We start from the raw sequence: 27,712 nt of genomic DNA, 5'->3' as shown, positions 1-27,712 counted from the left end.
ATCATCACTTGATGTGCAGTTATGCTGCATCCGTGCTTTCTGTGCCAAAGGCATTCGCTTCCTTCATGTGAACATTGCAAACATAAGGCTGACCTGTTTGGCTGTTTATTTCCTAATAAATTCATCAAGTCAGAACCTCGAAACATCGAGCGGTTGCCTGGGCCTGAGGGGACGAGGGCTGCAGAGGCTCAGATGCCAGGCCCAAGAGCTTGGATGTGTCCCAGGGTGGGGAGCCCTTGGGAAGATTTGAAGTGGGGGGAGGGAGAGGGACGTGATCAGTTGCATGTTCCAGAAAGATCTCTCCACAACGACACTACTTCATACCCAACAAACTGGTAAAAATGTAAAAGGCTGACATGAATGACCAAGTGGTGGTGAGGATGCGAAATTCCCGAAGCCTGCTGGTGGGAAAGTTAATTGGGACAAGAAGTTTGGAAAGTCTTGACCTTGTCCTGTCAGTGTGAGGGTGCTGAGTCCCTTGACTCAGTAGTTCCAGTTCTAGGCTTACCCCGCCGCCCCCCCCCCGGAGAGGCGGGGCCTGGTGTCATTCCGGGACTACAGGACATTGTATAAGCTGTCATGTTGGTCCCTCTTGCAGAGTCTTTTCTCTGACTGGCTTTGAAGCAGGAAGCCGCCGTGACAGCCGATCAGTGTTTCCCTGGTCCAGCGTCTGATGAGAACCCAGCCCTGGTCTCCATCTTGCTGGCAGCCGCGTGGGACCGTAGCTACACCGCGCCTAGGCTCCTGACCCACAGACCGTGAGACAGAAACCTGTGTGCTTCTAAGCTGCTGAGTTTGTTGGGATTTCTTTTTTCTTTTATATATATATATTTTTATTTATTTATGTATTTATTCATTTTTGGCTGCATTGGGTCTTCACTGCTATGCGGGTTTTCTCTAGTTGCGGCGAGCGGTGGCTACTCTTTGTTGCGTGCGTGGGTTTCTCATTGTGGTGGCTTCTCTTGCTACAGAGCATGGGCTCTAGGCGCATGCGCTTCAGTAGTTGTGGCACGTGGGCTCAGTATTTGTGGCATGCAGGCTCAGTAGTTGTGGCGCACAGGCTTGGTTGCTCTGCGGCATGTGGGATCTTCCCGGACCAGGGCTCGGACCCATGTCCCCTGCATTGGCAGGCGGATTCTTAACCACTGCGCCACCAGAAGTCCCTGTGGGGATTTCTTACACAGAATAGAAAATCAGTACGGGGTCAGGGAGGGGGGCTGTTGTATTGTTAGTTATATATTTGGCTATCTGAAATATTTCATAATTTAAATTAAAAGGTTATGAAAGATCCCAATGGCTGAAGAGACAGATCGCAGAGCACGAGCTGGAGGCCGGGGGGGTCACGAGGAGGCCAGCGTGCTGCTGTGTGGGTGAGGGTGGAGCTGGGCAGTGTAAGGGGGCTCAGGGAATGTGTAGAAACGTCCCCTGCATCCCTAAATTCTGAGGAAGGGGAGGGGCCGTCCCAGCGTCCCCGCCACGCCTGGGAAACCTGGATCACAGCCCTCCCCCCAGGTCAGCACAGCCCAATCTGGGGGGAGGAGCAGGGAGAAGGAATAAGGATGGCATTTTCCCAGGGTCCCCTAGGGAGCCCTGCAGTGTGGGCTGGGGGGACAGATGGAGTGGTAGGAGGAGGCCGCTGGGCTGGGTCCACCACGTCCGTCTCCTGGGAGAAGACCCCCACCCCCACTCCAGCCTGCATGCCAGGGGGAGCCATCCCAGGGAGTGGGAGCCCCAGCCCTGCCTGTACTCAGTGTCCGCAGCTATACAGGAGGATGATCTGAGGGCACCCTGCCCACTTGGGGGCCGGATGGGAGGAAATGCTGAAAGCACCTGCTGAACAGCCAGGGCCGTCCCTTCGGCCCTCCCATCCCTGGCAGCCTTAGGTGCTGTGGGGAAGGAAGAACAAAGAGGTCCCCAAACACCCTGGGCTTCTAGGAGTGGAGACGGGCATCAGGGCTCAGTCTGAAGCCCACTGACTGAAATGGCATTAGAAGGCGACCTCCTTGTTGGGTGAGCTCTCCAAGGACTGAGGAACCTTTGCCTTCCCCATATTATCCTTGTAACAACCCTGCAAAGTGTGGTCTTGTTTTACTGGTGAGGAGTCAGGATTCAGAGAGGCTAAGCCACTTGCTCAAGGCTGCACAGCAAGAGAGAGGCAGCTCTGTATGCCCCACAGTCAGGCCTTGTCCTTCGGTGACATTGGTTAGGAACTAGGGAGCTCTGAGGGGCTGAGGGGAGGGAGACTTCAGATAAGGCTTCCTCTCATATCTTTGGCTGGGGTTTTGAAGGATGAAGAGAAGTTCTCCCGGCAAATCTGAAGGGGAGAACATCCCAGGGAGAGAGACCAACCAGGAACAAGGCAGAGAAAAGAAAAAAGGTTTTGTGAATGATTATTTCCTACATTACAAAAGTGGCACATAACACCTTAAAATATTAGCCCAAGTTTATAAAGTGAAAAGTACCCTCTCACCACCCCGGTCTCTCATACTTCCCGGAAGTAACCACTGTTACTCATTAGGCATATGTCTTCCCGGGTTTTTTTCTATATGTACACAAACATTTTTTTTTTTTTTTGTGGTACGCGGGCCTCTCACTGTTGTGGCCTTTTCGTTGCGGAGCACAGGCTCCGGACGCGCAGGCTCAGCGGCCATGGCTCACGGGCCCAGCCGTTCCGCGGCATGTGGGATCTTCCCGGACCGGGGCACGAACCCGTGTCCCCCGCATCGGCAGGCGGACTCTCAACCACTGCGCCACCAGGGAAGCCCCGTACACAAACATTTTTAAAACAAAAAATCATACATTATATATTGTTCTGCAGTTTGCTTTTTATCCCCCCAAAGAACCCTGCAGTTTAGCTTTTATTTCTAGTGTTTCTGTGAAGTGCACCTGAGGAGAGCTTGGAATTTCGATCAGCATTCCCACATATGGCACATGCTAGCAGCTGTTTCTACTATGGCGGGCCTTTTCCATTTTTCTGAGAGGAGAGGTAAAAAGTGGTACCTCCTTGCGAAATGTGCATGTACTTGATTCTTTCTGAGGTTGAGCTCCTGTCCAAATGTTTATCAAGTGTTTATTTACATGTCTATTAGGAAGGACCTGTCTGTATCCTTTGCCTGGTTTTCTCTTTTTCTTGACTGTGTGTGTGTGTGGGGGGGGGTCTTTTTATTATGTACTGCATTTTTGTATTTTGAGTTTTTGCATGTTTGCATAATTGCAAAATTATCTCCCATTTTGCAAGGATTATCTTTAAATATTACTTTTTATCATTAATGCTATTAACCCTCGTTACAGAAAACTTGGAAAATGGGGAGGAAAAGGAGAAATCATCTATCACAGAGCTGTCACCATTTGTTAGCATTTGGTGACAGTTCTTTTCCCACATGCTGCAATGACTCTTGTCATCGTGTTAGACGCTTGTAGCCCGTGACTCGGCTCTAAGAGCGTAACCTTCGGGAGGCATTTTAAAGGCTTTCTCGTGGATGTCCTATAGTTCCCTCACCTGTCTCCTCTTTTTATTGTGGTAAAATACACATAACGTAAATTTTACTATTTTAACCATTTTAAAGTGCACAGTTCAGTGGCCTTAAGTACAGTCACACTGTTGTGTAGCCATCACCTCCATCACCTCCAGAACCTTTTCATCTTCCCAAACTGAAACTCTGTCCCCATCAAACACTAGCTCCCCCTCCCCCTCTCCCTGTCTCTATGAATCTGACTGCTCTTGGGACCTCAAATAAGTGGGATCACACAGTATTTGTCTTTTTGTCAGAGTCGTTTCACTGAGCATAATGTCCTTAAGGTTCATCCATGTTGTAGCAGGTGTCAGAATTTCCTTTCTTTTTAAAGCTGAATAATATTCCATCGTATGGATGGACCACATCTTCTTTATCTGTTCATCTGTTGATGGACACTTGGGTCGCTTCCACCTTTTGGCTACTGTGAACAGTGCTGCTGTGAACAGAGGTGCAGATGCCTGCTCAAGTCCCTGCTTTAGGTCTTCTGTGAATGTACTCTCATCATGCCCTTTTTCTGAGCATTTAGGTTGTATCTAGTCTCTCCGTTTTGTAAATAATGATGTCCTGAACATCTCTATGTCAGAGTTTCTTGTTAAAGGTATCTGGAAGATTACTCAGCATTCAAGTCTTGGAATTGGAATCGTGATCTCAGAGTTCATTTCAAACACGTGATCCCAGCCATTATCCCACCACTCCCTCCCTGCTCCAGAAGCTTTGGCATCTTGTGTGTTCAACAATTTTTCCTTTTTTCTCTTTGGTTCCTAGAAAGGACAAACTTAACCTTGAGGTTTGCAGTGTTCCTTTGCCATTTTATCTGTTGGGGAACCAACCTGGGTGATCCAGCTGGTAGGTTGCAGTGGATTGTTTCGAAACTAACTCCTTAAGAAATCTGGAATGTGGAATAGAATACATGTGACCTGAGGACTCAAACCCAGTGTCCCTGAGACCCAGACAGGCCTGGGCAAGAGGGGCCAGGTAGAGACAGAGACAGGGCTTCCTGAGGGGAGAGATGCAGAAATGGCCCTGCAGACACACAGTCCCTTCCGGGCCAGATCTTCTACCTATTTTTAAGTGAATTTCCTAATTTTTTTTTTTTTTTTTTTTGGCCGCACTGTGCGGCTTATGGGATCTCAGTTCCCCAACGAGGGATTGAACCTGGGCCATGGCTGTGAAAGCCTGGAATCCTAACCACTGGACTGCCAGGGAACTCCCTGGATCTCCTAATTTAAAATCATTTGCCATTCATTCGTATTTTTGTCAGACCTCAGGCTGCTGGTCCTAGATCAGAGCAGGTCTTCGCCCAGGGAGGTGCTGTTCCGCCGGGTGTTCCAACACCGCTGGATTGAATAACCCTTCCCACTGCATTGATCAGGATACCTCCTTTATCATCCATTATCTTATAAATAATAGGGGCTCTTTCGGGCTTACCCGAGCCTGAGCCATTGATCTACTTATTCTGACGGCACAACCACAAGGTTTGAACAATTGTGATCATAGAATCTTGTTTAATATTAGAAAGCGTCACACACACACACACACACACACACACACACACACACACACACACACACACCCACACACACCCACACACACACACACACACACACACACACACACACACACACGGCCCTCGCTCTATTTTCCCTAATTTTCTGACTTGTTCTGCTGGTCTTGTTAGTTTTTCCAGATAAAGTTTGGAATCGTTTCGTCATTTTGCCTAGAAGCAAAACAAACCCAGTGGCCTTGTGATGTGCCGGCCGTCCTGTCAGCACAGGACAGCGCTGTGGTGTCGTCTTCCCTTCATCCCAGGTGAGGTGGATGCAGGCATTCCTCCCAAACCCGGTTCCCCTGGGGTGGGGTCCGTTCTGTGGCCTTGGGGACTGGAAGGCTTTTTCCCTTCCCTGTTCCCAGCAGTGGGTCAGCAGGAGGCAGGAGGGCCTTTGTGGGGGACAGAGCTGGTCTGTAAGAATTACAGCAGGGGGTTGGGTTCTTCTACTGAACATGGGAAGAAGCAGCCCGGGAAGCAGGAAGGGAGGAAGGGCCCTGGGCCGCCAGCCCCACTGGGTGCAAACAGACGGAGCAAAGGCCAACCCAGCCCGGGCACCCTGGCGCCGCCCGCAGAGCCAGAAGGGCACCATCGCCCTGAGAGGCCTGCCTGCCTCCCGCCCGCCCTACCTGGGGGCTCTGAGGCCACGGAATCGAAACCGTTGCCAGCACAATGACTCTGGGCTGCGGGACTCATCGCCACTGGGGTGGGCACAGAAGCTGCAGGAGCCCTGACCCTGGTTGTACTGCTCAGCAGTGACTTGCTGGGCCTTGAACCTGGGCCTCCAGGGCCAGTGTGCGTCCCCCGCTCCCGGAGGCCGCCCGTGCTCCTCAGCGGCATCCCCCCGACCCCCACCGCCTCCCCCCCAACCAGCGCCCCAGCAAGGATCTTTGTATGTTTCATCCCCCACCCGAATGCCAAGCACAAATGGGGTCAGTAAACATTCGTGGGATAAATGAGTGGATCTCATTCAACAGATGTTTGGGAAGCACCTACCGCCAACCCATGAATGACCACGGGGACGGGAGAGGGACGGGACGGTCGCCACCCTGCTCTTCGGAACCTGAGCACCTTGCGCGATGCCTGGCCGGGGCTCCTCCGGTAACGCTGGCCCGCAGAAGGAAAGAAGTAAGACTGGGAGTGATAGAGACGCGAGGGGAGGCCGCTGTCAGTGTGGTCCTTCTGGGCTCTGGATTCTGGCTGGAGGTCCGGAGCCACGGTCTAGACTCGGGGGTCCACGTCGTCAGTACTCAGTTCTGGGTTCTGAGCTCCACGCCCTAGGCTGTGGCTTTCGGGTCCGCCTCCAAGGCCCAGGTTCTGGGCTGTCTGTTCTGAGCTCTGGATTCCGAGGTCCAGGTTCCGGGCCCCAGGTTCAGAGTCCTCGCCCCAGGTTCTGGATTTGGGAGCGACGCTCAGTGCTCTGTGTTTGGCCTCTGGCTCCTGAGTTCTGGGGTGCAGACTGTCTGGGTCTCTAAGCTCTGGACTCCAGGTTCTGGCCCGGGCTCTGGATTCGGGCCCGGCGGGTAGGCCCGTTTGCCAGAGGCCCCGCTGGGCTGCCGCGGTGCTCACGGCCTAGGATGTAAGCTGTCCGAGCGCAGAGACTCTTGCTTGTCTCGTGTGCCGTGTGGTCCCCACCCCCAGAGCAGTGCCTGGCGTCTCAGCGTTCATCGGGCACGCGCGTGTGTGCACTTGGGTGCACGATCTGATAGACGCTCTCACCTGCAGTCAGGAGCCGGGGCGCAGGCCAGCAGGACCAGCCCTGCCCTCGCTGTGGCCACGGCTGCCAGGAGGGGAGGCAAGGGTGCCATGAGCTGGGGAAGGGCTGGAAGGGGAGCTGCTGAGGGGGCCTGAAAGGGCCCGGGGCCCCTGCGCTTTGAGATGGGCCGGCAGTGCCCCCCAGCTACACACCGGAGCTGTTCCTGCTTGCTCTGCTTCTCCACAGAAAGGACACGGGCAGGGTAGCAGTGGCACAGCAGGGGCAGAGGCGTCCTGAGGCAGAGTCCCAGGGATGCTCCCCCATCGCTCCCCCGTCTCTCCCCCGGCCCCGAGTGACCCCTGCCGGCACATGGTCTGGGGGTGAGGAGGATGGAAGGGGAGCCTCCTGGACAGGGGACTTGAGGGCTGCGGGGAGTGACCATCAAATACCATCAGGGACGCAGGGAGCAGAAATTATGATAATAAGGGTCAGGGACGGTGGCACACGTCACGGGGAGACGGTGTCATTCAAACGTGGCACAGAGATCTTGGTGATCAGAGTGATCTCTGGTTGGCGATATCATTAACCATACACCAGGAACATGGGGGGAGTGAGGATGTGATGGGAGCATTGGTGTCACGTATTCGATAACCAAGGGTAGAGGAGATATTGGTGGTCAGAGTCAGTGATGAGCCCCCCAGAGATCTTGGTGGTGTGTGATCTTCTAGGGATCAAAGGCATTGATGCTTAGAGAATCAAGTGATCAGAGACACAGGTGACTGGTGATACCCACGACCAGGGAGGTTGGCGATCGGGGTATAAGGGACATTGGTCGTCGGGGACTTGGAAGGTGAGAAGACCCAGCAGCCACCGAAGTAGGACACGATGATGAGCGCTGAGCAGTCAGGGTTATTAGTAACCAGTGTGACGGTGACCATGCTGGTAGTCAGAAAACTTGACGGTAAGAGTCCACGATCAGGGGCATTGGCCATCACGTACATGGTTGGCTAGAGATGTTGGTGATTGGAGAAAAGTGGCCAAGGACATTGCTAAGAAGACATCAGTGATGAGAAATTGTGTGCTTGGAGATGCTGATCCCATATGAGTGATCAGATCTGTCATTGATGAGAAAAATAGTGATCAGTGACACCGGTGATCATACTTGTTGATGACCTAGGACGTTAGAGACAGGGTGCAGTGGCGATCAGCACGCTGGTCATCAGGAAACATGGGTGATGAGAGGTCCCGGCGATCACAGACGTGGCGGTTATCGGATGTTAGCAACCAGACACACTGGACAGAAATACTGGTGACGAGGTGTGGAACGTTGGTGGTAAGAGATATTCATGATCAGACCTATTATTGGTGAGCACGGTCAGTCTCTGGAGACATCGGTGATCACATCTTGTGGATGTCAGTGATCAGACACATCACTGATCAGAGGGCATCGATGAACTATTGGTGATCACATGTTGGTGATCAATTGTTAGTAATCAGATGTCTGTGGTCACAGGCTCCAGTGATCAGACATGTCATTGATCAGGAATATCAGTCATGATGACTGTCTCCAATAACCAGTATCACTGATTAAAGAGAACAGCTGTCAATGACATGAGTGATCAAAGACACTGGTGACCAGGTTTGTCAATGAACGTGGAAGGAAGAGGACGGCATGGGGAGGGGGATCAGTCCTTGCTGGGTTCTGTGAGCCCTTAGGAAAAGGGTCAGAACGTGGGCTAAAGGCTGCAGAACCCGTAGCCTTCCTGAGCCTCCCCGGTATCCACCCAGCCAGGACCAGAATTCAGACGGGAGCAGTTTTCAGGGGAGGAGGGTCAGGACCTCAGACCCCGGCCAGACAGGGCCCCTCTCCTGTTCCAGGGGCCCTTCCATCCAAATCACCGGCTGCAGGACTGATTCGGTCTTAATGACCTCAGCAGCTGGGACCCAGGAGCCCCAGGAGCCCACAAGACAGGCCAGAGGCATTCACAAAAAGTATTTTATTACTCTTAACAGTTTTCACTTTGAAGGAATAGGAAGATAGCATACAATTTTTACAGACAATATATAAATGTTGTACATAATTAACAATAACTTAGTTCACTAATCCAAAATAAAACAGGCCAAATAAAACATAAGACTAGAAAATACTGCCGATTCTTTTTCTTATGCGGATACTAGTACAAAATAAGTTACTTCTGGCTGTGGTGCCCCCCATATTGCACTTGGACTATATCAGCACAACCCTCTTCCTGGGCCGGGTCCTTGCTGGCCACCGCACCCCGCCACTGCCGCATACAGAATCTAAGCTCGGACACAGTTATGTACAGCTGTACCTTGGGAAGGATCCAGACAGCCACAGCAAGGCAGAGCAGAACCCTGGCACCTCCCAGGACCCAGCAGGGTCGTGGCCTCTCGCTCGGTCCTGGCTCTGACCCACCCCCAGCTCCTGCCTTCGCCACCTGCCAGGTCAGCCCCCTGGAAGCCACGAGCAGCCGAGGCCCCACCCCTGGCCCCTGGCTCCCCGTCCTAGGGCCGTGGGATCTGAGAACTTTTCCAAAAATAACTGCGAAGCTACAGCCTTGGTTTGTAGGTTTTATTCCTTTCCATAGCAAGGGCTTTCGTGGCAACGTACAATTGACTGGACCCAAAAAGAGTTTAAAAATAAAACAACTAACTCATCGGCGAGTTAAGCTTATGTAGGTTTTTTTTGTTTTTTTTTTTTTAAACATTTTCTTCTTTTGTCTCAGAATTGGAGAGGAGGGGGTTTAGGGGTTAGCAGAAGGAGAATGTATGTACAGGGGTCCGCCGAGCAGAGGAGGTGGCTGTAGCTCAGACCCGTCTAGGGCGCACGGGTCACCCCAGCCTCAGCCTCAGAGGCCAGGGGAGCAATCGGAGAGACGCTTCCCCTCTCAAGAAAACGTTTCCTTCCTGTGACCCAGCCCCGGCCTGGGAATCTGCGCGGGACCGCCCGTGATTGTCTCTGCCCTCTGCGCCCGGCCTGGGTTCAGCGCTTTCAGAGAGGGAGCCAGTGGAGAGGGTGCAGGCCGAGGTCCCCGAAGACCTGCCCCCGGAGCCGGGCACGGGGAACGGTCAAGTGGCCCTTGGCGCCGAGGAAGCCCCGCGAACTTGGGGCAGCTCAGACCGCCCAAGTCTCCCAGTCCTCGTGAGAAACAAGAGCAAATAAATTACTTTTGCCTCTACTCCCTCCTCCTTCCACGACGCGGTTTCCTGCGTGGGTCCCTTGCCCCCAGTCTTCGTAAAGTTGTCCTTTCTGCTCGCCAAACAGTTATCCGTGGTGGAGGCCCCACCTGGGAGGCCGAGGCAGCCTCCCAGCCCAGGGAGCATCTTCACAGTGACGGCCGACGGGCCCACAGGTGAGGCAGCGCGGGGCTCCAGCTGGGCTGGCAGGGCAGCGTCAGTCTCCGGGGAGGGACGGGCAGCCGAGGGTCTGGTCCCTGCCCCCCGTCCCGGGAGCGCCTTCCCCGGCATCTGTCTGTCGGTCCGTGGGGGGCGGTCCCTAGCCCATGGCGGTCACCATGCTGGATGGGTGGGGGTGGCCGAAGGACAGGCTGGAGGAGGGGTGGATGGGCGTCGGGGTGGGCAAGATGTGTCCCGAGTGGCTGAAGGGCGGGAGGTGGCCCACAGGCGCCATGTGTCCGGCCAGGGCAGCCGCGCTGAAGGGGGAGGCCTTCTCCTGCATGCACTTGGACAGCTCCTCGAAGCACTCGGCCCCCTTCTTGTTCTTCTTGGACTTGTTGGACATCTTCCGGTTCCGAGTCTGGATGCCTTCCTTCTTCATGGTCAGCGGCCTGTTCACCTGGGGGCGACCACGGAGCTTTCAGGGGGTGGAGCTCCCTTCCCAGAGCAAGAAGCCCACCCCCAGCTCGCACGGGGCGGGGAGGGGGCCCACTTCCAAAGGCCCACCGCCCACCACCGTCTTCCCGCCAGCACCGCTGCCATCTTGAGAAAGGCGCCTTTCACTGCGTGGGGCTGCCCGGCAGCCTGCAGGGCGTTCGGCCCACGAGGTGCCAGCGCCGCCCCCCAAACCCCACCCCAAAGCCGAGATACCGCTGTCCTCGACCCACCGGCCCCTGCCCCTCCCATCCTCCCAGCCAGCCAGCTCGCCCCCCTCGTGGGAAGCCCTTCTGGCGCTCGGGGCGGCTTCCCAAGCCAAGCCACGCTGGAGGCTGCCGCGCGAAGCGCAGCGGTCCCCCGGGAGGCGGGGCGGGCCAGGCGGGCGGACCTACATTGTGCAGCTTGTAGTAGAGGCCACAGGCGTTGCACACAGGGTCCCCGTTGGCGTTGCGGCGCCATAAGGTGGTGGTTGTCGTCTGACAATTTGCACAACAGGTGCCCGCTCTCCTGGCGGCCGACTGGAAGGGAAGGGGGGAGGGGAGGCGTGGCGTCAGCAGGCTGGGCTCCCACGGCCCCCCCCACCTTCTCCCAGACCCTCGCGCCACCCCGGCCCCCGCCAGCTTAGCCCAGGAGCAGCAAATCTCACAGGGGAATCAAGGCATCTCAGAGCCGTGGAATTCTAGAATCGGAGACCTAAACCGTCACAGAACTTTAGAATAAAGGACTCTCTGAAGCCTGATCTCAGAATCAAAGGGGTTGCAAGAGCTGGAAGGAACACGTAGCCACCTCCCCCATCACCAAACAATCTAACGCTACAGATGGGGAAACTGAGGCTCTGAGAAGGGGTCTTCTGGTTGAGAAGGCTAGCTGGGCCCCCTGGAGCACCTGGGTCTGGAGCCGCACTCCCAGAAAACCCATAATCCTGGGCGTGCCTGAACCCCTGAGGCCAGAGGAGGGGGCCCTGCAGCTGCCCAGGGCAGGGATGTGAAATGCTCAGGGAGTCGAGCTGCAGTGTCCAATGCAGTAGCCACTAGCCCTGTGGCCATTTAAGTTAAACTGAACTAGAATTTAATTCAGTTGCTTCAACTGCACCAGCCACATTTCAAAGGATCACTAGTCCCAACACGAGCTAGAGGCAACCACAGTGGACGGGGCAGACGTACAAAGTGTCCATCTTCACAGCTTTTATTGGACAATACCAGTCTATGTGTCCAGCACCCCATACCCCAATCCTCGGAGTTCTAACTGCCCCCTAGCCCCTCAGGAAATGCAGGGCAGAGGTGACCTGGAAACGTCTGGTTTCTGGAGAAGGGAGCTAAAGGCTCCCAAGAGAAGAGGCAAGAGAGTCTTTACCCCAGAAAGCAGAACGCCCTCTGCAAACCCACAAGAGCACTTCCCAGGGAACCGCGGGCAGCAGGGGTGGGGGTGGGAGGCGGGGAGTGGCCCCAGGCCCCAGCCTGGTCCAGAGGGGCCGGCCTGCAGCCACGGGGGTGGGGAGGGGTGAGGGTGAGTAAGCAGCCTGAAGCTGGAATTCTGACTCAGGGACCAAGCCCGCATCCTCCACCACCCGGGCCCTCACCCCGCCCTCGCTCCAGGGGGAAAAAAAAAGGGGGGCCCCCGAAGCAGCAAGCGATTTAAGCCTCATAAATCACTTCGCCCTGAAAAAATATATTTATTATTCTTAGCATTTTACGCATTATTTGCAGAGTGGAGGGTATTAGAAGTTTCAAAACAGCCCAGCGAGAGGCAGGACTGAGCCGAGGAGAGACTGAAAACTGGCGGAGTCCGGAAACAGATACGCGAAGTTTCCTTATCTTTGGGCTGCAGATGTCCGGATAGGAAACTCCGGCAGGAGATCCGAAAGGGCATTTTTTTAAAATCACTCAAATGAAAATACACAGTATAGGTGACTCCATGGAAAAATAATAAAGGGCAGGTTTTTTTTGGTGGTTGGTGTGTGTGTTTTATTTAAATAAGCGTGAGGAGACTGTGTGGGGAAGCCAGGGAGAGCAGCCTGGGCTACAAGGAAAATTACTTCACGGCCCTATTTTTAAAAGGAGTTTAACAGAGGCCAGGGGACCGGACTTGGGCCCCTGGAAGCTCAACTTTGGGGGATCCCTGAAGGTACCAGGTGGGCTGCAGAGGGGAAATCTGGCCTGAAAGAAATCTCGCCTAAAAGCCGGGCAACCCCAACTGACACCCAAGTGATTTTAATGACGAGTTCAGGCGCCAGAGCACCTGTATTTGAAGGTTTGCTCTTTTTGTCATTAACTGTCAGCTCCCGCCCAGGCCGACGCCCCCAGCCCAGGCTGCCCTGCTCTTACCAGTCTCCGTTTGGGCTTGATGAGGGGCCGGTTCTGCCCGTTCATCTTGTGGTAGAGGCCGCAGGCGTTGCACAGGTAGTGCCCGGTGCCGTCCCGCCGCCAGAGAGGGGTAGCCGTGGCCCCGCAGTTGACACACTCCCGGCCTTCTGAAAGGGGACAGGGGGAGACACCAGCCTGTTCAACCGACAAAGTCACAGGAGGGGGCCGGCGGGCCAGCCAGGCTGCTTCAGGGTGGGACTTTTAGCTCCAGCCTGGTGGGAAGAGGGACCCCGGAGGTGGGAGGTGGGATTCGGAGAGTAGCTTAAGGCAGGGGAATGGGGCGGGAGGGAGGAGCGTGGCCAGGGCCCCAGGGATCTTCAGCACTGCCGGCCCGGGAGAGGGTATTTGGCCCGGGAGAGGGTATTTACAGCAAACTTCGTCGACGGCAGCAAGGGTGGGGGCACGAGTCGCCAGCTCAAGCCGGCTGGGCCGGGAGGATTCGGCCCCCTTCCTAGTCCCTCTCCTCTTCTGTCCCTGTCCTTTCCCCCCAGCGGCGTCCCCGCTCCCTGTCCTGTGTCCTCAGCCCCGTCTTTCTGTTCTCCGTCCGTCCGTCCACGGTCACTTCCTTCTCAATCCCCCACCTCCCTGCCTTCCGCCGAGGCCCTGGACCGGGGTGGAAGTTGCTGTCCTTTAAAATGAAATAAATAATAAGCCCTTTCGTTTTTTGAGGCTGAGTAGGCTAAGTGACCTTGGTCTGGTGGTGGTGGTATTTTGTTTTGTTGTTGTTCAAGGGCCATCTGGAATTCAGATAGAATGTAAAACAAATTTGGGAGAAAGAACTAATTAAAGGCAAGCGAGCTGGTCTGAGCAAAACAGGGCCCCGAGGTGGGACGGGAGTGGGCACTGGCGGCGGCAGGGTGGAGCCACACAGCTGCTGTTACCCTGGACATTTCTCCCCATTTAGTTTAAGCTGTCAGTCCATACGGGCAAGAAAAGGCGGTTTCTGGACTCAGCAGCAAAAGTTTTAAAAATCTTCCTCTTCCCCGTCTCAAAGGGACTGGAAGGAGGTGTGGACAGCAGGAGCCCCACACCAGCCACAGCGGCGTCTGCTCTGCAGCCGCATTCCTGGACAACCCAGCCCGGTCCCAGCCAGTTCCCGAAGCAGAGGGGCAGAGGCACCTACAGCTCCTGCCCCTCACTCCAGCCCTCAGGGAGGGAGCGTGAAGGACGTGCCAGGGGGCAGGGAGCGGCATCGGGTCCCGGGAACTTTGCCTGGGGGGTGGGGGTGAAATCTCCCGAGAAGATTGGGAGCCATCGAAATCCCAAGACCCGGACTGATGAAGTCGGAGATCCAGATTCCTTAAGGGTCTGGAGCCTCTGGGAAGGGCTGAGTGCACCCACAGCACGCACACACGCTCACAAACACATGTACACGCACGTATACACCGCCTCACTGCTCTCACCTGCATATTGCATTCTCTCACATGCTAAGTCATGAGGCTGCTCGAATTTTTGCTTAAGACGCAGGGAGGGGAAGGGGGGATTCCCGTTGTGTGTTCTGGTCGGGCAGTGGCCAACCTCGGAGGGGAGGGTGAGGAGTGGGGATGGGCAATAAACTTTGGGGCCACCAGGAACACTTAAGGGCAAAAGTTCTAGGGTCCCTTGTCCCCCGTTCTGGGGTCTCAAAGGTCTGCTGGGGGCCATTAGAGAGGGACGTCACCCATCCCGGATCCAGGACACCGACACTGCCCCATCTCCCATATCACGGCCCCCTCCCCCGCAAAGCACAAACCGTCCCCACGTCCACTAGGTCCCTGGCCCTGCCTTTACCTGAGCACGAGCGCGCCTTGCTCCGCTGCTTAGGGGTGAAGCTGGAGGCCGGGCCACCCAGGAAGCCTCCGGGGTGGAAGAGCCCGCTGCTGTAGTCGTGGGCGGTGGCCGGCACATAGGAGGGGTAGGTCGGGATTGGGTGGTGTGTGGCAGGCTGGGTGCCCATGGCAGCCAGGCCTGGGCGCAGGGGACTGCCACTTTCCATCTTCATGCTCTCCGTCAGTGACACCTGGTATTTGACGCCGTCCTTGTCCTCCCCCCGGGCCGCAGCCCCCCCTGCGGAGGAGGAGGCTGGGGAGGCAGCCCCAGTGGTGCTGGGGTCGGGAGACACTTCTTTGGGTGGCGTGGGTGGGAAGCCGAAGAGGTGGGAGCCCGAGTGGGCTGCAGTGGGGGGGAGGGAGGCCACAGAGCTGCCAGTGCCTCCCCCGCTCCCACCCCCTGCCCCCGGGTACACAGAGAGGGGGCCTCCGGGGCCTCCGGCAGCCGCGGGGTGCAGCGGCGTCTTGGAGAAGGGGCTCACGGTCCAGGGGTTGTGGTGATGTGCTGCAGCCGCGGAGAGGGCTGCTTTGCCCCCGTCCAGCCAGGGCAGCCCCGGGCTGTGCAACAAGTGTGGGCGGCACATCTGGCCTCCGGTCAGCCGGGCTGCGGGGGGAGGGAGAGGGGTCAGGGTGCACGAGGCTGCGCCGAGCCGGGACACGGACACACAGGGCCACAACTCCCCACAACCAAGTGACCCCTCCCCAAAGAAAACCAGAAATGTAACACCCCAACCGGCAATAGTCAGGAATGTCCGTCCGGAGGGGAAGGACCAGTGGCACACAAGGACCCCCGAACAAGCCTGGAGGAAACCCTCACAGGCCAGCTGGAGACGGGCAGAAGCCCTACGGGGCCCAGACCCTCCCCAAGAGGCCGCTGCCCCGCTCCTTTCCCGGCCCGATTTCTCAGCTGCTCCGATTCCTGCGGATCCCACATCCGGGAAGCAGGCAGCCGGGCCTCGTCCCCTCCCGCGCCGGGCGCTCGGCGTCTGGGCTCCCAGTCACCCGCGGGCCCCGGCTCACCATGCGCGGGGCTGTAGGAGACGCGCGCCCGCGCGTGGGCCGGGTTGGCGTAGTACGGGTTGCCCTGCGAGTCGAGGTGGTTGAAGAAGACGTCCACCTCGTCGGGAGGCAGCAGCTGCGCGGGCTCCATGTAGCTGTGCGCCAGGCCCGGGTGGTGCGGGTCTGGGTGCTGAGCGTTCAGCACGGCGGGGTGCGCCATCCAGCGCGGCTGTTCCGGAGCCGCCTCCATGGCCGGCGGCGGAGGCCCGGGACCTGGGCGGAGGCGGTGGCGGCGTCCCTGCACGACGGAAGGGGGCGTGAGGGGCGCCACCACGGCCCGACACCCCCAAAGCCCCGCCACACGGTGTCCCGCGCGCCGCTGCGCCCCAGCCGAGTTCAGCCGCAGACCGGTCCCGGCTGGGAGGAAAGCCCAAAGCTCAAAACGAAAGGAGAGTGGGGGAGCCGGCTCAGCCACGCACGCTCCCACGGTGACCCGGGTCCCGGAGCCACGCACCTGTGCGCACGGGGTCACACGCGGGGCCAAGCACCGACACCAGCGGCCCCAACAAACGCGCAGAGTCGCACTTCAGCCAGACGCTCACCGCCCCCCCCCCACCCTCGCACCAGCCCTGTACACAAACACATAAACATCGACTGGAAGTTGAAGACAGGCGCCCGAGCACCCACGGCGGCACACGATGCTAGCGACACGCACAGAACTACAGTTGGCGCTGACACGGACTGACCTCGCCTCCCCAAACACACACGCTGCCCCACGAGCCCAGAGCCAGCCCACCCCCACACCCCGCGCGCACTCCCCGGCGACACGAGCAGGACCTCTCACCGAGGCACACCAAAGCAGTCACCCGCAGCCTGGCCCGCAGGGCCCAGGCCCCCGCAGTGACCTCTCAGAGCCCGGCGCGCCCCAGGCCCCCGGCCCGCTCTCGAAGCCCAAACTTACACACGCAGCGCCGCGGGAGGGGGGCGCGGCCTCGGAGCGGGCAGCACGGGCGGGAGCCCGGGGGGCGGCGGGCTCAGGGACGGCGCGTCGGGCGGATGGCGGGGCTCACGGGGTGGGAGCGGGGGTCAGCGCGCGCCTCGGCCTCCGGCCCGCCCGGCTCCGGCCCCTCGGCATCCTCCGGCCGCCCTGGCGCCAGCTCGCGACTCCTGCACAGACATGAAGCGGGGGCCGCGCACGCCTAAGAAGCCCGCGCCAGCCAATCAGCGCCGCGCGCCGCCCAGCCTCCGCCCCCCATTGGCTGCGCCCGCAACTCCCGGTCCCCTGGACTCCCGGACGGACCCGCGGGCCTGCCCCCCTGCGCCTGCCCGCCTCCTCCCCGCGCCCTCCCGGCGGCCCCTGCTGCCGACGTTCACCCCAGGACCCGCACCCCGCAGGCCGACTGTGCGCCCCCTCTTGCGGACACTCTTGGTTCCCCTAACCTCCGGGCCCTCTTCCCAGTAACTAACCTCCAACTGGGCCCCCTCCCCGGGAGCCTGGGCCGCGCACCCTCTGGGTGTTTGCGTGTCCTCTCCCCGGGACCCCAGCCCTACCACTCTCTCGGATCCCACCTCCTTTACCACTGAACGTGGCCATGGGAGTCCAACTACCTACCGACACCGTTCCCTGCCCCAATTGGGGCTCTGGCTAAGCGGGGGGTGGGGGGTGGGGTGGGAGGACTGCTGCGGGACAGCAGGATCGGTGAGGGGCAGGAACTACAGGGCCCCCGTGGGCACCTGGGCCTCGGACAAGAGGCCGCTTAGGACGGCCTGACCTGGTGGAGGTGGCCTGGCTGGCGGCTCCGGAGAGGGGGAGGGGGCGTCCCCTTCCCGGGCGTGGCCTTCGCAGACCAACGGGCCGAACTGCCTGGGGCGAGGCCGTGCAGACCCGGACTGGCGCCGGCGCCGGCTCGAAGGAGACGCCTCCGGGCAGGAGGAGGCATTTTTTTCCTCGGGAAGGGGGGGGGGTCCCTAAGGCGGCCCCTGGGGAGAGGGAGATGGTGGTCTGAGAACTCCGTCCCCTAAGTCACCTGGAACTGCTCTCCACAAGCCTCCAGTCCAGAGATCCGGCTCTGTGGGTGAAGTGGGCCGGGTGCACAAATCTCTTTGCTCTCTCCCATTGTATAGACGGAGGAGACCAAGGCTTGAAGGGAGCCTACGGCCAAGGAGGGGGGTCGGGAACAAAAAAAAATGGGGGGGGGGATGAAGAGACAGGTGCGGGGGTAATGGGGAGTAATCGACATCCTCAGCCCCCTCCCCTCGCTGTTCCACAGCTCTCGGGGGTAGAAGCCCAGAGGGATGCTAGGTGGGTCCGCAGCAGGGGGGAGGGCCGGGGCCCCGGCCACCCCCGGGAGGGTGGGGGGAGGGGCGGCGGGATTGACAGTCGGTAATTGGGTAACTGGAGGCGGCTTCTCCGGCCGGGCAGCCCCGCCACCGCGACGCCGGGCCCCTGACGTCACCCGATTCGCCAGGAAATGAACTTTTTAATAATCTGAGGAGGGAGGAAAGCCCTCGGTCCCCTCGGCTCGGGGGGCACCAGGCCAGGCCCGGCTCCGCCGGCGCGCCCCCGTCACCCTCTCCCAGGCCAGCTCTGGGCAGCGCCAAGGGGGCGCGGGCTCGGGCTGGGGGCCTCCTCCTGCCTCTGCGTCCGGCTGTCCGTTCGTCTGTCCGAGGCCCTGGCGCAGGTAAAGGCGCGGGGACAGGGGTGCAGAGCCCCATCCCGCTGGGAACCCACGCGTCTCCGGCCCTTGGGGCCCGTCTGCCCTGGCCGCCCGCGCGCCTCCCGCTCCGCTCCACTCCAAGGCGCGCGGGGCCCGGGCTTCTCGAAACTCCGGTCTGCGGGAGAGGAGGCCGGCGCCCGCCGAGTAAGGCGCGCCAGGGCCGGGAGCAGGAGCTCGAGGCCGCGGGCGCCGGGCCTCGGCAGCCGGACCAGGCAGGTGAGCGGCCTCCGTGCCTCCCTGTTCGCGCGCCCCGAAACGCGTGCGGTCTGGCCCAGACCCGCTGTCTTTCCGTACGTCTGTTTCTCCTCCCCGCCTTTAGCTTACGATTCATCAACGCCTAAAACGCGATCGCCGCGAAGCCTCCCAGCCTGTTTCGTCGCCTCGGAGCCCAGCAGGAGCTTCTCAAAGACAACATGGCCTCGGGGACAATACCCCGTGTCCGGCAAGGCTGCCCCACAGGAGCTCAAACCCCAGGACCGAGCGCGGGAGGCCCCCGACCCTCAGGCCGGCCGCGAGGCGGTGAACGCCGGAGCCGAGCGGAAGCTTACCGCGGGGCCGCGATCGGAGCCTCGGCTCGCAGGGAGGTGGTCGTTCCCAGCCCTCAGGAAAGCAGGTAATCGCCTTTTTCCCCCCAAAGGCGCGGTTCAAATTATCTCCGGTTCTGGGTGGGTCTGCAGTTTCATCACCGCGAGCTCGGCTTCAAGCTCCTCCGGGGCAGCCTGAAGCCCCTCCGGGGCAGCGTCCTGCCCACTGCCGGGATGGAGGTGACCCGCCCGGGTGGGCCCCTGCCCGAACGGCAGCCCTTCTCTGCCCGCCGGCCTGGCGCAGCACGGAGCGCGGGCGGGGATTTAATTACCCCGATCGGCGGCTCAGAAAATCGCCGCGAAGAGGAGCTTAGCTGGGCAGTTAAGCAATGCTCGAGCAGGGGCCTCGGGAGATCGGCACCAGCCTCCCTTCCCGCAATCCGGGCCTAGAGAAAAAAAGGGAAAGGGGAACCCTACCAGGGTCTCTCGAGGCCGTGGGGTTGCATCCCTGCAAAAGGCAGGCAGGCAGCCGGCTTGTCTGAGGCCTCCACGTTGGCTGGAGCTCCTGCGTTGGACGCGGGACTGCTGCGTTCTCCAGCAGGAACTAACCCGTCTGGGAGAGAAAAGCGGGGCACCAGGCCCCAGGGCCCCTAGCTGGCCCATAATGGGGGGGGGTCCCGCTGGTTGAGTGTGCCTGCCAGACAGACCGATGGACATAACCAGGCGCCTTGCCCACCGGGCAGCGAGACCATCTCATCACTTCGGATGGAAAAAACCTCCAGGGAGGGTCAGGTCAGCTCCCAGGATGGACTGGGGTGGGCATCCTCGGGGCTTCGGAGGGCGGATTTATTTCGGTTTACGGCCTCGGACTTTGGGGTCTCCAGAACACGTTTAGAGGGACACGTTCCTTTTTTCCTTCTTTTTTTTTTTTTTTTTTGTTCACTCCCAAGTATTGTTGCAAATGCGGGCCGTTGCCCTTTGGTCGCACTAAAGCTGTCACTTTCCTTACATGGGAACAAGATTTTATAAAGGACTGGGGAAGGGCAGCGGCAAAACTGAATTTTCTAACGACCTTTTCCAAATGACCGGAGATTCCCTAGCAGAACGCGGCTCGGAGCCTCCCGGGTGCAGAGATCCGATGCCCGGTTCTAGAGACCCTCAAGGCCTCGGCCCCGGCACTCAGCTGCCCAGGTGTTCCCCATCCTGTGCGACCCTCCCCTCCCTGCCCTTTGTTTCAATTTGGCTCACCTGAGGCGGCCCCTCTGGGACCATAAGTTTGCCCTCTCTCTGCAACCTAATTCTCACCTTTTCCTATGGGCATCTAATTGGCCGGCAGTGGACGGCGCGTTTAAAGAAATCCGTTTGCTTAGGGGCTGCCTTTCTTAGGGATATTTAATTTGCAGCACAGCGGCCTCACTGGCGATGTGCCTCGAGGGGTACTGAGGAGGAAGTGGGGGCCGCTCTAGCCAGAGGGGTTCAGATGTCCCCTCTAAGGCAAGGCCTCAGGTCTTCTCGGGCCTCAGCCATCCTCCAGAGGGGCTCCCCAGTGAGGCGACCAGGGATCCAACAGCCCCTCCTGCTCTTTCAGGTTCACTTCCAGCCCCCAAAATCTGAAGTCTCCCTCTCCTCCCGCCACCATGCTAATTCTCCCACCCCAACCGTTTTCCGGGCCTTTTTGAATTGTAAAGACCAGGGTCCAACGTCCTACTCGTGTCCGCACCCTGGGTGCAGGCTCCTCGGAGACCCTGGATCTCTTTATGAGGTTCCAACCGCCACCTCCAAGCCCGACAGCAAGGGGCCCTGCTGAGACCTGCAGACAATCGAGCCGCGTTTCTCCCTCCTCCATGAACTGCCACGGTGTGCTCGGAGGCCGGGCAGCCCCGCAGCCCAGCAGCAGGACAACTGGTAAATCCGTTTCGTTAGACGCAATTTGTTTGCAATTTGTCAACCCGTCTGGGAAACGCTCCCCAGACGCCTGGGCAGCCGCACTGGCCCTACCTGCTTCTCGAATCCTGCCTGCTCATGAACGAATCCCAGCGCGAGGTGCCTGCGTAGACCCAGAGCTCACTGCCAAATGTTCCCGACCCCCGGGAGACGTGGCTTTTTCCAAAACAACGAATTTCCTTCCGTGTTTTCCGGGAAAGGAGCGGCCGCCACATCCGGGGGCCCTGAACGCCAGAGCTTTCCCCTCGCTGCCGAGGCAACCTGGAGTTCAAGCCTGGCCTCCGCCGAAGGATTCTAAATGCCCTGGGTCCAGACAGACCAGACCGCCGCCGTCTACGCCTCCCGCCTCCCGGAGGCAGATCCCGAGACCGCGGCGGCCCCATTCTTATTGAAATCCCACTAAAAGGATTCCGACTCCGGCTCAGGGCAGGGGGGAGACTTCCAGACCCCGTGCTCTCCCCCACCCGCACCCCAGCCACGCAGGATAAAGGGCCGCGGGGCGCGGCGCCCGGGGGCGCACGCAGGAGCGCGCCGGGTTAAGCCGCGCAAAGCCGGCGCACGGGACCAGCCGGCAGGTGCAGCCGGCGAACGGCGGCCCGGCTCGGGCGCATCGCCGCCGCGGCCCGGAGGTGGGGGGCGGCCCAGACAAAGGGCCCAGCACTGGGGCTGGGCGGGGCGGGGCTTTGCGGCTCTCGGAATAACCGGGCCTCGAGGCCTACGGCTCCGTCCGAGAAATGGGAAGGCGGCAGGCCCCAGGCGGGCCTGCTGTCCACAACTCTCCAAACGCTCCCTCAGGTTTAGACCCCTATGACCTGGGGTTCCAGGCGCTGGTATAGCCAGGGCGAGCCCCGAAGGCCACACTTAAGGGGCCACTGGGCCAGGCAGACCGCGCGATTAGGGTGCCAGCTGGGCCGAGCCTGGGGGCTGGAAGGGCCCTGGCCAGGCGGAGAAGGGGCGACTTACCGAGCGAGATGTGGCGGGCGGCGCCCCCGGGCGGACGGGGCCGGGGCGGAGCGGGGCGCACAGCGCGGTGCGTAGCGAGCGGGGCCCAAAGGATCCCGCGCAGGCTGACGGCGTTACCAGGGGGGCCCGGGCGGCGCGGCGAACGGCCGCATGGTGCGCGTCGGGCCGCTTTTGTTCGCCGGGTGGATGACGGGGGCCGGCTGGGGTGGGGGCGACGGCAGCCGGGAGATAGACTTGAGCGGCGTGCCCCGGCGGCGCGGGCCCCGCCGCCTCCCTCTCGCTCCTGCTGCTTCTCCCTCCCTCGGCCGCAGCGCCTCTGCTTTTATTTCGACAGCACTTTGAGGGGGGGCGGGCGGGAGCGCTGCAGGGGGGCAGGAGGGTGCCCGGGGTTCTGTGCCCTGTCTCCCTGGTCCAGCCGCCGGGCCGAGGGGCGGTAGGCACTCAGGGCGCACACACCCTACTCGCCACTACTCCAGACCACTCCCGCCCTCGCAGGGGCGCACACACAGGCGCACCCCTGCTCTCCGGGATGCGCGCTCAGAAAGGCCGGCCGTCTCTCTTCCGAGACTCTCTCACCGGGGACCTCCAGAGCCGTGGGCACAGGCGCTCACACACGCACGCACACAGACGCCTGCGCCTCCTCCTCTAACCCGCCTTCAGGAGTGCTCACACAGCCACACACATATCCGTGCACACGCGTTAGCACACACAGCTGTGGCCGCGTGGACATCCTCAGGCAGGAGGTCTGGGCCACACGGACATGCACACACTCAAATGTAGCTTGACACACACACACATCTGGCACACACACAACTGCCTCACTTCCAGGCTGACTTGGCTAAGTGCAGACAAAGCCCCTCTCCCTGCCCCACCTGCACCCCCCCCAACTCCCCAACTCCAGACACCAGAGCATTGTAGAAGTGGAGTTTGAGGCATCTCCCTGGCCCGTCCCAAAGCAACCCTCCAGGGGGAGGAGGGAGGGAGTAGAGGGCTTGTCCTTGGAAGGCTGGGTGGAGGAGTTGGGGTATGGAAGGCTTCACCCCAAGAAACTCCTGGGTTTGGGAGCTAGGAAGTCTAGTTCTTGAACTTCCAAAGTTCCTACCAGGAGATTCGACACGGCAGCTGAAGTCCCATCCCAGCTGCCCAGGGAGAGTGAAAGTGCTGTGGGGACCTTTGGCCCAAAGAGAAAGTGCTTTGCCTTGGAGAGACTGGGAAGTCCCTGCCCAGGTGCGCCCAGAGAGGAGGTGTGTCCAGCCTGCCATCTCTGGGGGCATCTGCTGTGTGTGGGTTTTTCTTTGAAGCTGGCGGTGACTGTACTGCCCGTGCATGTGCTCTGGGCTGCGTGCCCGTGTGTGTGTACATGTGTGAGCACATGGGAAGGGAAGTCTGCAAAACTGAGTCTATTAGTATGTCCGTTTCTTCTTGTGGGTCCCAGACAGTTCGTGTATTGAGGGTCTCTATACCGTGGGTCCCGGAGAGTTTGTGTATTGTGTGTGGGCGTTTCAGAACGTGACCCCGAAAGTGCACTTGGGAGGGAGTATCTGTGGCACTGGATGTATGTATCTGTGAGATCACTGTGTCCATGGACCTTGTGATGGGAAGTGGGTATTTCCAAGTGTTTGTCTATAAATTGGCGTCTGTCCCTGTGTGGGTCAGTAGCAGTGTGTCGCTGGGTATCCTGCGTCTATGAATCGCGGTCTGTGTCTGTCTTGAACAGCACAGGCACGGGTGTGTATCATTTTATGTTAGAACTGACGGTGGGAGGGTGGAGAGTGTATTCAAATGTGTCTGCATATCTGTGTATAGCTCCATGTGGAATTGATGTGTGTTGGGTGGGTGTCTGTATCTGTGTATGTGGGGTGTGGGCGTCTGTGTGTATGAATCTATCTTTGAACGATGTAGGTTCCCCTACCTAGTGTTACTCTGTGTCTGTGGTCTGTGGAGGAGCGTGTCCCTGGGTGACACTGTATGTGTGTCTTCCCAGATGGCCTGCCGTAGCCACACTTTCCCTAACCAGCAGGGCAGGCAGCCAGAGGAGCTCCGGGGTGCCATTTGTGAGGGTACTTTCTGTCTGTCTGTGGGAGGGGGAGATGAGCTGATAAGGCTTATCTGCCTACACCAGCGCCATGCTGAATAACTGCTCTAATGAGGTGGCCTCTCTGGGACCACCCGCTCCCAAAACCCCAGCTCTTTGGGGGAGGGGGGAGGGGGAGGGGAGCCAGTCCTGGGGCACAGGAGCACACCCCCATGAACCCAGCAGGGGCTGTGTCTACAGGGCCTTTCCTAGTTCTGCCCTGTTTCCTTGGAGGGGGTTCCAGGTCTCACACTCCCCAGCCCAGCTGCCATCTCCCGGCTGGGCTGGGCCAGTGAGAGCTGGCTGCAGCCTCCCAGCCTCTGGTCAGCGGTCAGGAACACGGCTTGAGAGGACAGGAGACGTGGGGCCCTCTGGGGTGGATGGAGAGACATGGAGAGTCTGTGATAGAAAGGCTCAGAGAGATAGGTAACGGGGACGAAACGGGGGACACAAGGACAGATTTTAAAAAGTAACAGTGATAGAGGGACTGGTGAGGGGTGGAGGGGTGGGTTGGGGACACACAGGGACAGAGAGAAACAACTAAAAAGTGGCAGAAAGGGTCAGAGGGATGGGAAGAAAAGCAGGCAAAGTGTTAACCAGAGAGAGACACGGACAGAGAGACAAGAGAGAGATAACAGAGAGGATACAGAGAGGAGAGAGCACGAAAGGACAAAAATAGAGATGAGAAGAGAGAACCCAGAGAGGCTCGGAGACCTTGGTGGGTGGAGGGAGGGAGGAGAAAGGGCCCCAGAGAGAAGGAGGGGAAAGTGGGGACACGAAAGATGGGCTGGGCGGGGTGGACAGACTGAGACGGAGGGACAGCCAGGGGCCCCGCGCGGAGAGCCCACGAGATCACTCAGGGCGTCGGGCGGGCCGGGAGGGCGTGAGCGCAGAGCCCGCGGGCCGGGCGGGGCACCAAGGCGCGGGGCAGCAGCAGCGGGCAGGGGGGTCCGCGCGAGGCTGCGCCACTGTCCGGGGTAATTTTTCATCTCGGCCGGCTAATCTTTGTTCCCGGCGAAGATAATGAATAGCCAATCGTTATCTGCCCGGCTCCCGGAGGCTGCCCGAGAATGGGGTTGTACAGGGCTGGGAATTGTTTCCAAAGTGCCGCGGAATAAATGGTGTTCCTTATCTCTGCCTTCCAGATTATCGGAGCCCTTTCAGAGCGCGCACAACAAATGCGCCCGCCATCGAATGCATCATTTACCACCGCAGATCCGCGCGTTGATGGGCAGGCAGATAGCCGTCTGCGGGGGGCACTCGGGCGCCTGGTGCCGTGCCGCCTGCCTGCCTGCCTGCCAGCGGCACCTGAGTGTGAGCCCCCGGGTGTGCCTGGCGTGTTTGGATGGGCAGGCGGGTGTGCCAGTGAGTGGGCACTGAACAAGCAAGGGCGTTAGTGTGCACGCGGGCGCTTCGAACAAGTGGAGCGCTCACGCCGTTTGGGGATGGCCCAGGTGAGGCTGCTTGAGGAAGGGGTGTTGCACGTGACCGTGTGGGCATTCATGTCCCTCAGGGTGAGTAGACACGTGTGTGAAAGAGCAGCTGTGCAAGCGCGTGGGCACTGGTGTGTGTGGCGGGCGGCACTGTGAGTGCCTTCATGAGTCTGCCCTCCGCAGGGCCGTCTAGGGGTGCACACAGGAGGTGGTGTCGCCTGCCACCAGGGCGGGGGTGTATGTGTACCTTCAGGCATGGGTGTGTTACGGGGCTCGGGGCCACGCATCCTCTTAGGCATGTGCATCCTCACATGCCTGTGACTACCAGGAGTGTGCACCCAGCGTGGGGCTTGGGGTGTGCACAGATCTGCGTGAGGGTGGTTGTGTCCTTGTGTATCTGTCATGTGTGCTACGGGGCGCTGCTAGCGGGGCAAGGGGGCAGGGGCCTGTCCCTGTGCCTGCTTGGGGCTGGGGGCGGGACACACGAGCTGACCACCGCCAGGACAGAATGGTGCGTGCGGGTGTGACAGACGCCACAGTGGAAGGAGTGGTTTGTGCCGTGTAACAGGAGTGCTTGTGACCCAAACGGGGTGTGGGGGTGTGTGGGTGTGTGAGGGAGAGGGGTCTTCCGAAGAGTTTGGCAACACCCAGGGGTCCCAACCCGTCTCAGTGGGACGCCCTGCCAGGGGCCCCAGAGCCTCGTCGCTCTGCACCTGGGGTAAGACAGACCAGAGCCCAGCCGCCAGAGGTCCCCGCGCCGTGAGTGACACGCGCCGCCGACAAAGGCTGTATTTTTCCGGGCTCGCGCCCCGCCCGTGTACGCGCTCGAGAGCGCGTGCGATGATCCCCATGGCGACGCAGATAGCGCCGCAGCCATTTTCCCTATCTCCCCGGAGTCTATTATAAGGCGGGATTAGCTCTTCTCCAGGCAGGTCAAACCCAAAGTCACATAACCTGCGGCGCGGGCCCCGCCCCCGCCCCCGCCCCCCGCCGCCTCTCCCCCGCGCGGGTTGGTCTCGGCCCGGCGACCCCGGAGCGGCGGCCGGTGCGCAGGCGCAGAGCGCCACCTGGCGGCCGCGGGTCTCCGACCGGGGTCTGGGGAGACTGCCGCCGGGGTGCGAGCTGCCAGGTTGGAGAGGTGGACCGGGGTCTCTTCCTCCAGGAGCTGGGCTCTGCAGAGCGGGGGCTTTGTTCTGTCACTGCTGTGCCCCCAGGGCCAGGCTGGCCCTCAGTAGATGCCCCATAACCTTTTGTTGAAGGATGGATGGGCCAGCAGGAAATTATAGACGTGCCAACTGTCAACGTCACACAGCTTAGTTGGCAGCAAGAAATCACTTATTAGAAGTACCCTCTGAACTTAGAGTAAAAGCCAAACTCCTTTGGAACATACATAACAGGGCTTGCTGACCCCTCAGACCCGGTCCCTTTCTCTTGCCTCCTTCCTGTTCTTTGGGGCCAGAACTTTCCCAGCCCAGGACCTCTACCCAGATGTCACCCCCCCCCCCCCCCCACCGAAAGGAAGTGTTGCCCTCCTCTGCCTCACTTTTCTCGGTCTATTCTATGTATTTCTTTTATAGTGAGTACTTAGCACAATGTGAAAGCGGCTTGTCTGCTTGCTCCCTGGGGGGAGGGGGTCTGTCTTGTTCCTCACCACAGCCCAGCGGCTGGAATCCTTTGGGGACCAGGGAATGAGGGCAGATGGGCCGGACCCGGCACCTTCTCTTCACCGTTATACCATCCCACCACCCACGCCCTGGCCCCGGGGTGCCTGGCTCCACTGACCTGCCGCAGCCTGCAAGTCTGAGGTCGGGGGCTTGAGGAGAGAGCACCACGGAGACCTCCAGCATGTGCGCCCACTGTGCCTGTGAGGGCACCGACAGCCCCGTCCTCAGGGTGCCCGGCCTCTCTCCCCAGGCCTAAGCCCCCGAGACTTCACTCATAATACAAGGTAATTATACCAGCGTTGTCAAGAGGCGACAATGATTTATTGCTGCGCGTGGGCTCGGACAGCACGGTGTCTAGAGCCAAGAGAAGACCACAGCCCGAATGGGCTTCCAGGTGGAGCTCGACCTGCCCATCTCCCTCTGCAGGGGCTAATCGGGCACCAGGCCAGGCCCACCCCACCCAGGGCTCTGAGAATTAGCTCCCTCCTCCTCAGGAATGCCCCCATTCTCTCCTGGAAGTAAGTAGCTCAGGATCTAGGGCCAGGACTTCCCCAACACACACTGCACACTACCCCTCCTGGCTGGGTGGCCTTAGGCAAGTCGCTTTCCTA

At 59.6% G+C, this 27,712-nt stretch overlaps 1 protein-coding gene across 1 annotated transcript; it reads right to left on the bottom strand.

The window, feature by feature from the left end:
• Nucleotides 1-6,047: 6,047 nt before the first annotated feature.
• Nucleotides 6,048-16,909, bottom strand: GATA2 (GATA binding protein 2). The gene is made up of 6 exons (XM_079933166.1): nucleotides 16,744-16,909; nucleotides 15,804-16,080; nucleotides 14,746-15,387; nucleotides 12,937-13,082; nucleotides 11,005-11,130; nucleotides 6,048-10,574 (listed from the first exon to the last, which is right to left on the bottom strand). Exons 2-6 carry the CDS (start codon nucleotides 16,030-16,032, stop codon nucleotides 10,275-10,277), a joined length of 1,443 nt encoding a protein of 480 aa, XP_079789292.1. The 5' UTR covers nucleotides 16,033-16,080; nucleotides 16,744-16,909; the 3' UTR covers nucleotides 6,048-10,274.
• Nucleotides 16,910-27,712: the final 10,803 nt, after the last annotated feature.

This window comes from Stenella coeruleoalba, assembly GCF_951394435.1.
Source record: "Stenella coeruleoalba genome assembly, chromosome: 10".
Lineage (NCBI taxonomy): Eukaryota > Metazoa > Chordata > Mammalia > Artiodactyla > Delphinidae > Stenella > Stenella coeruleoalba.
This window is presented reverse-complemented; position numbering and strand designations above follow the sequence as displayed.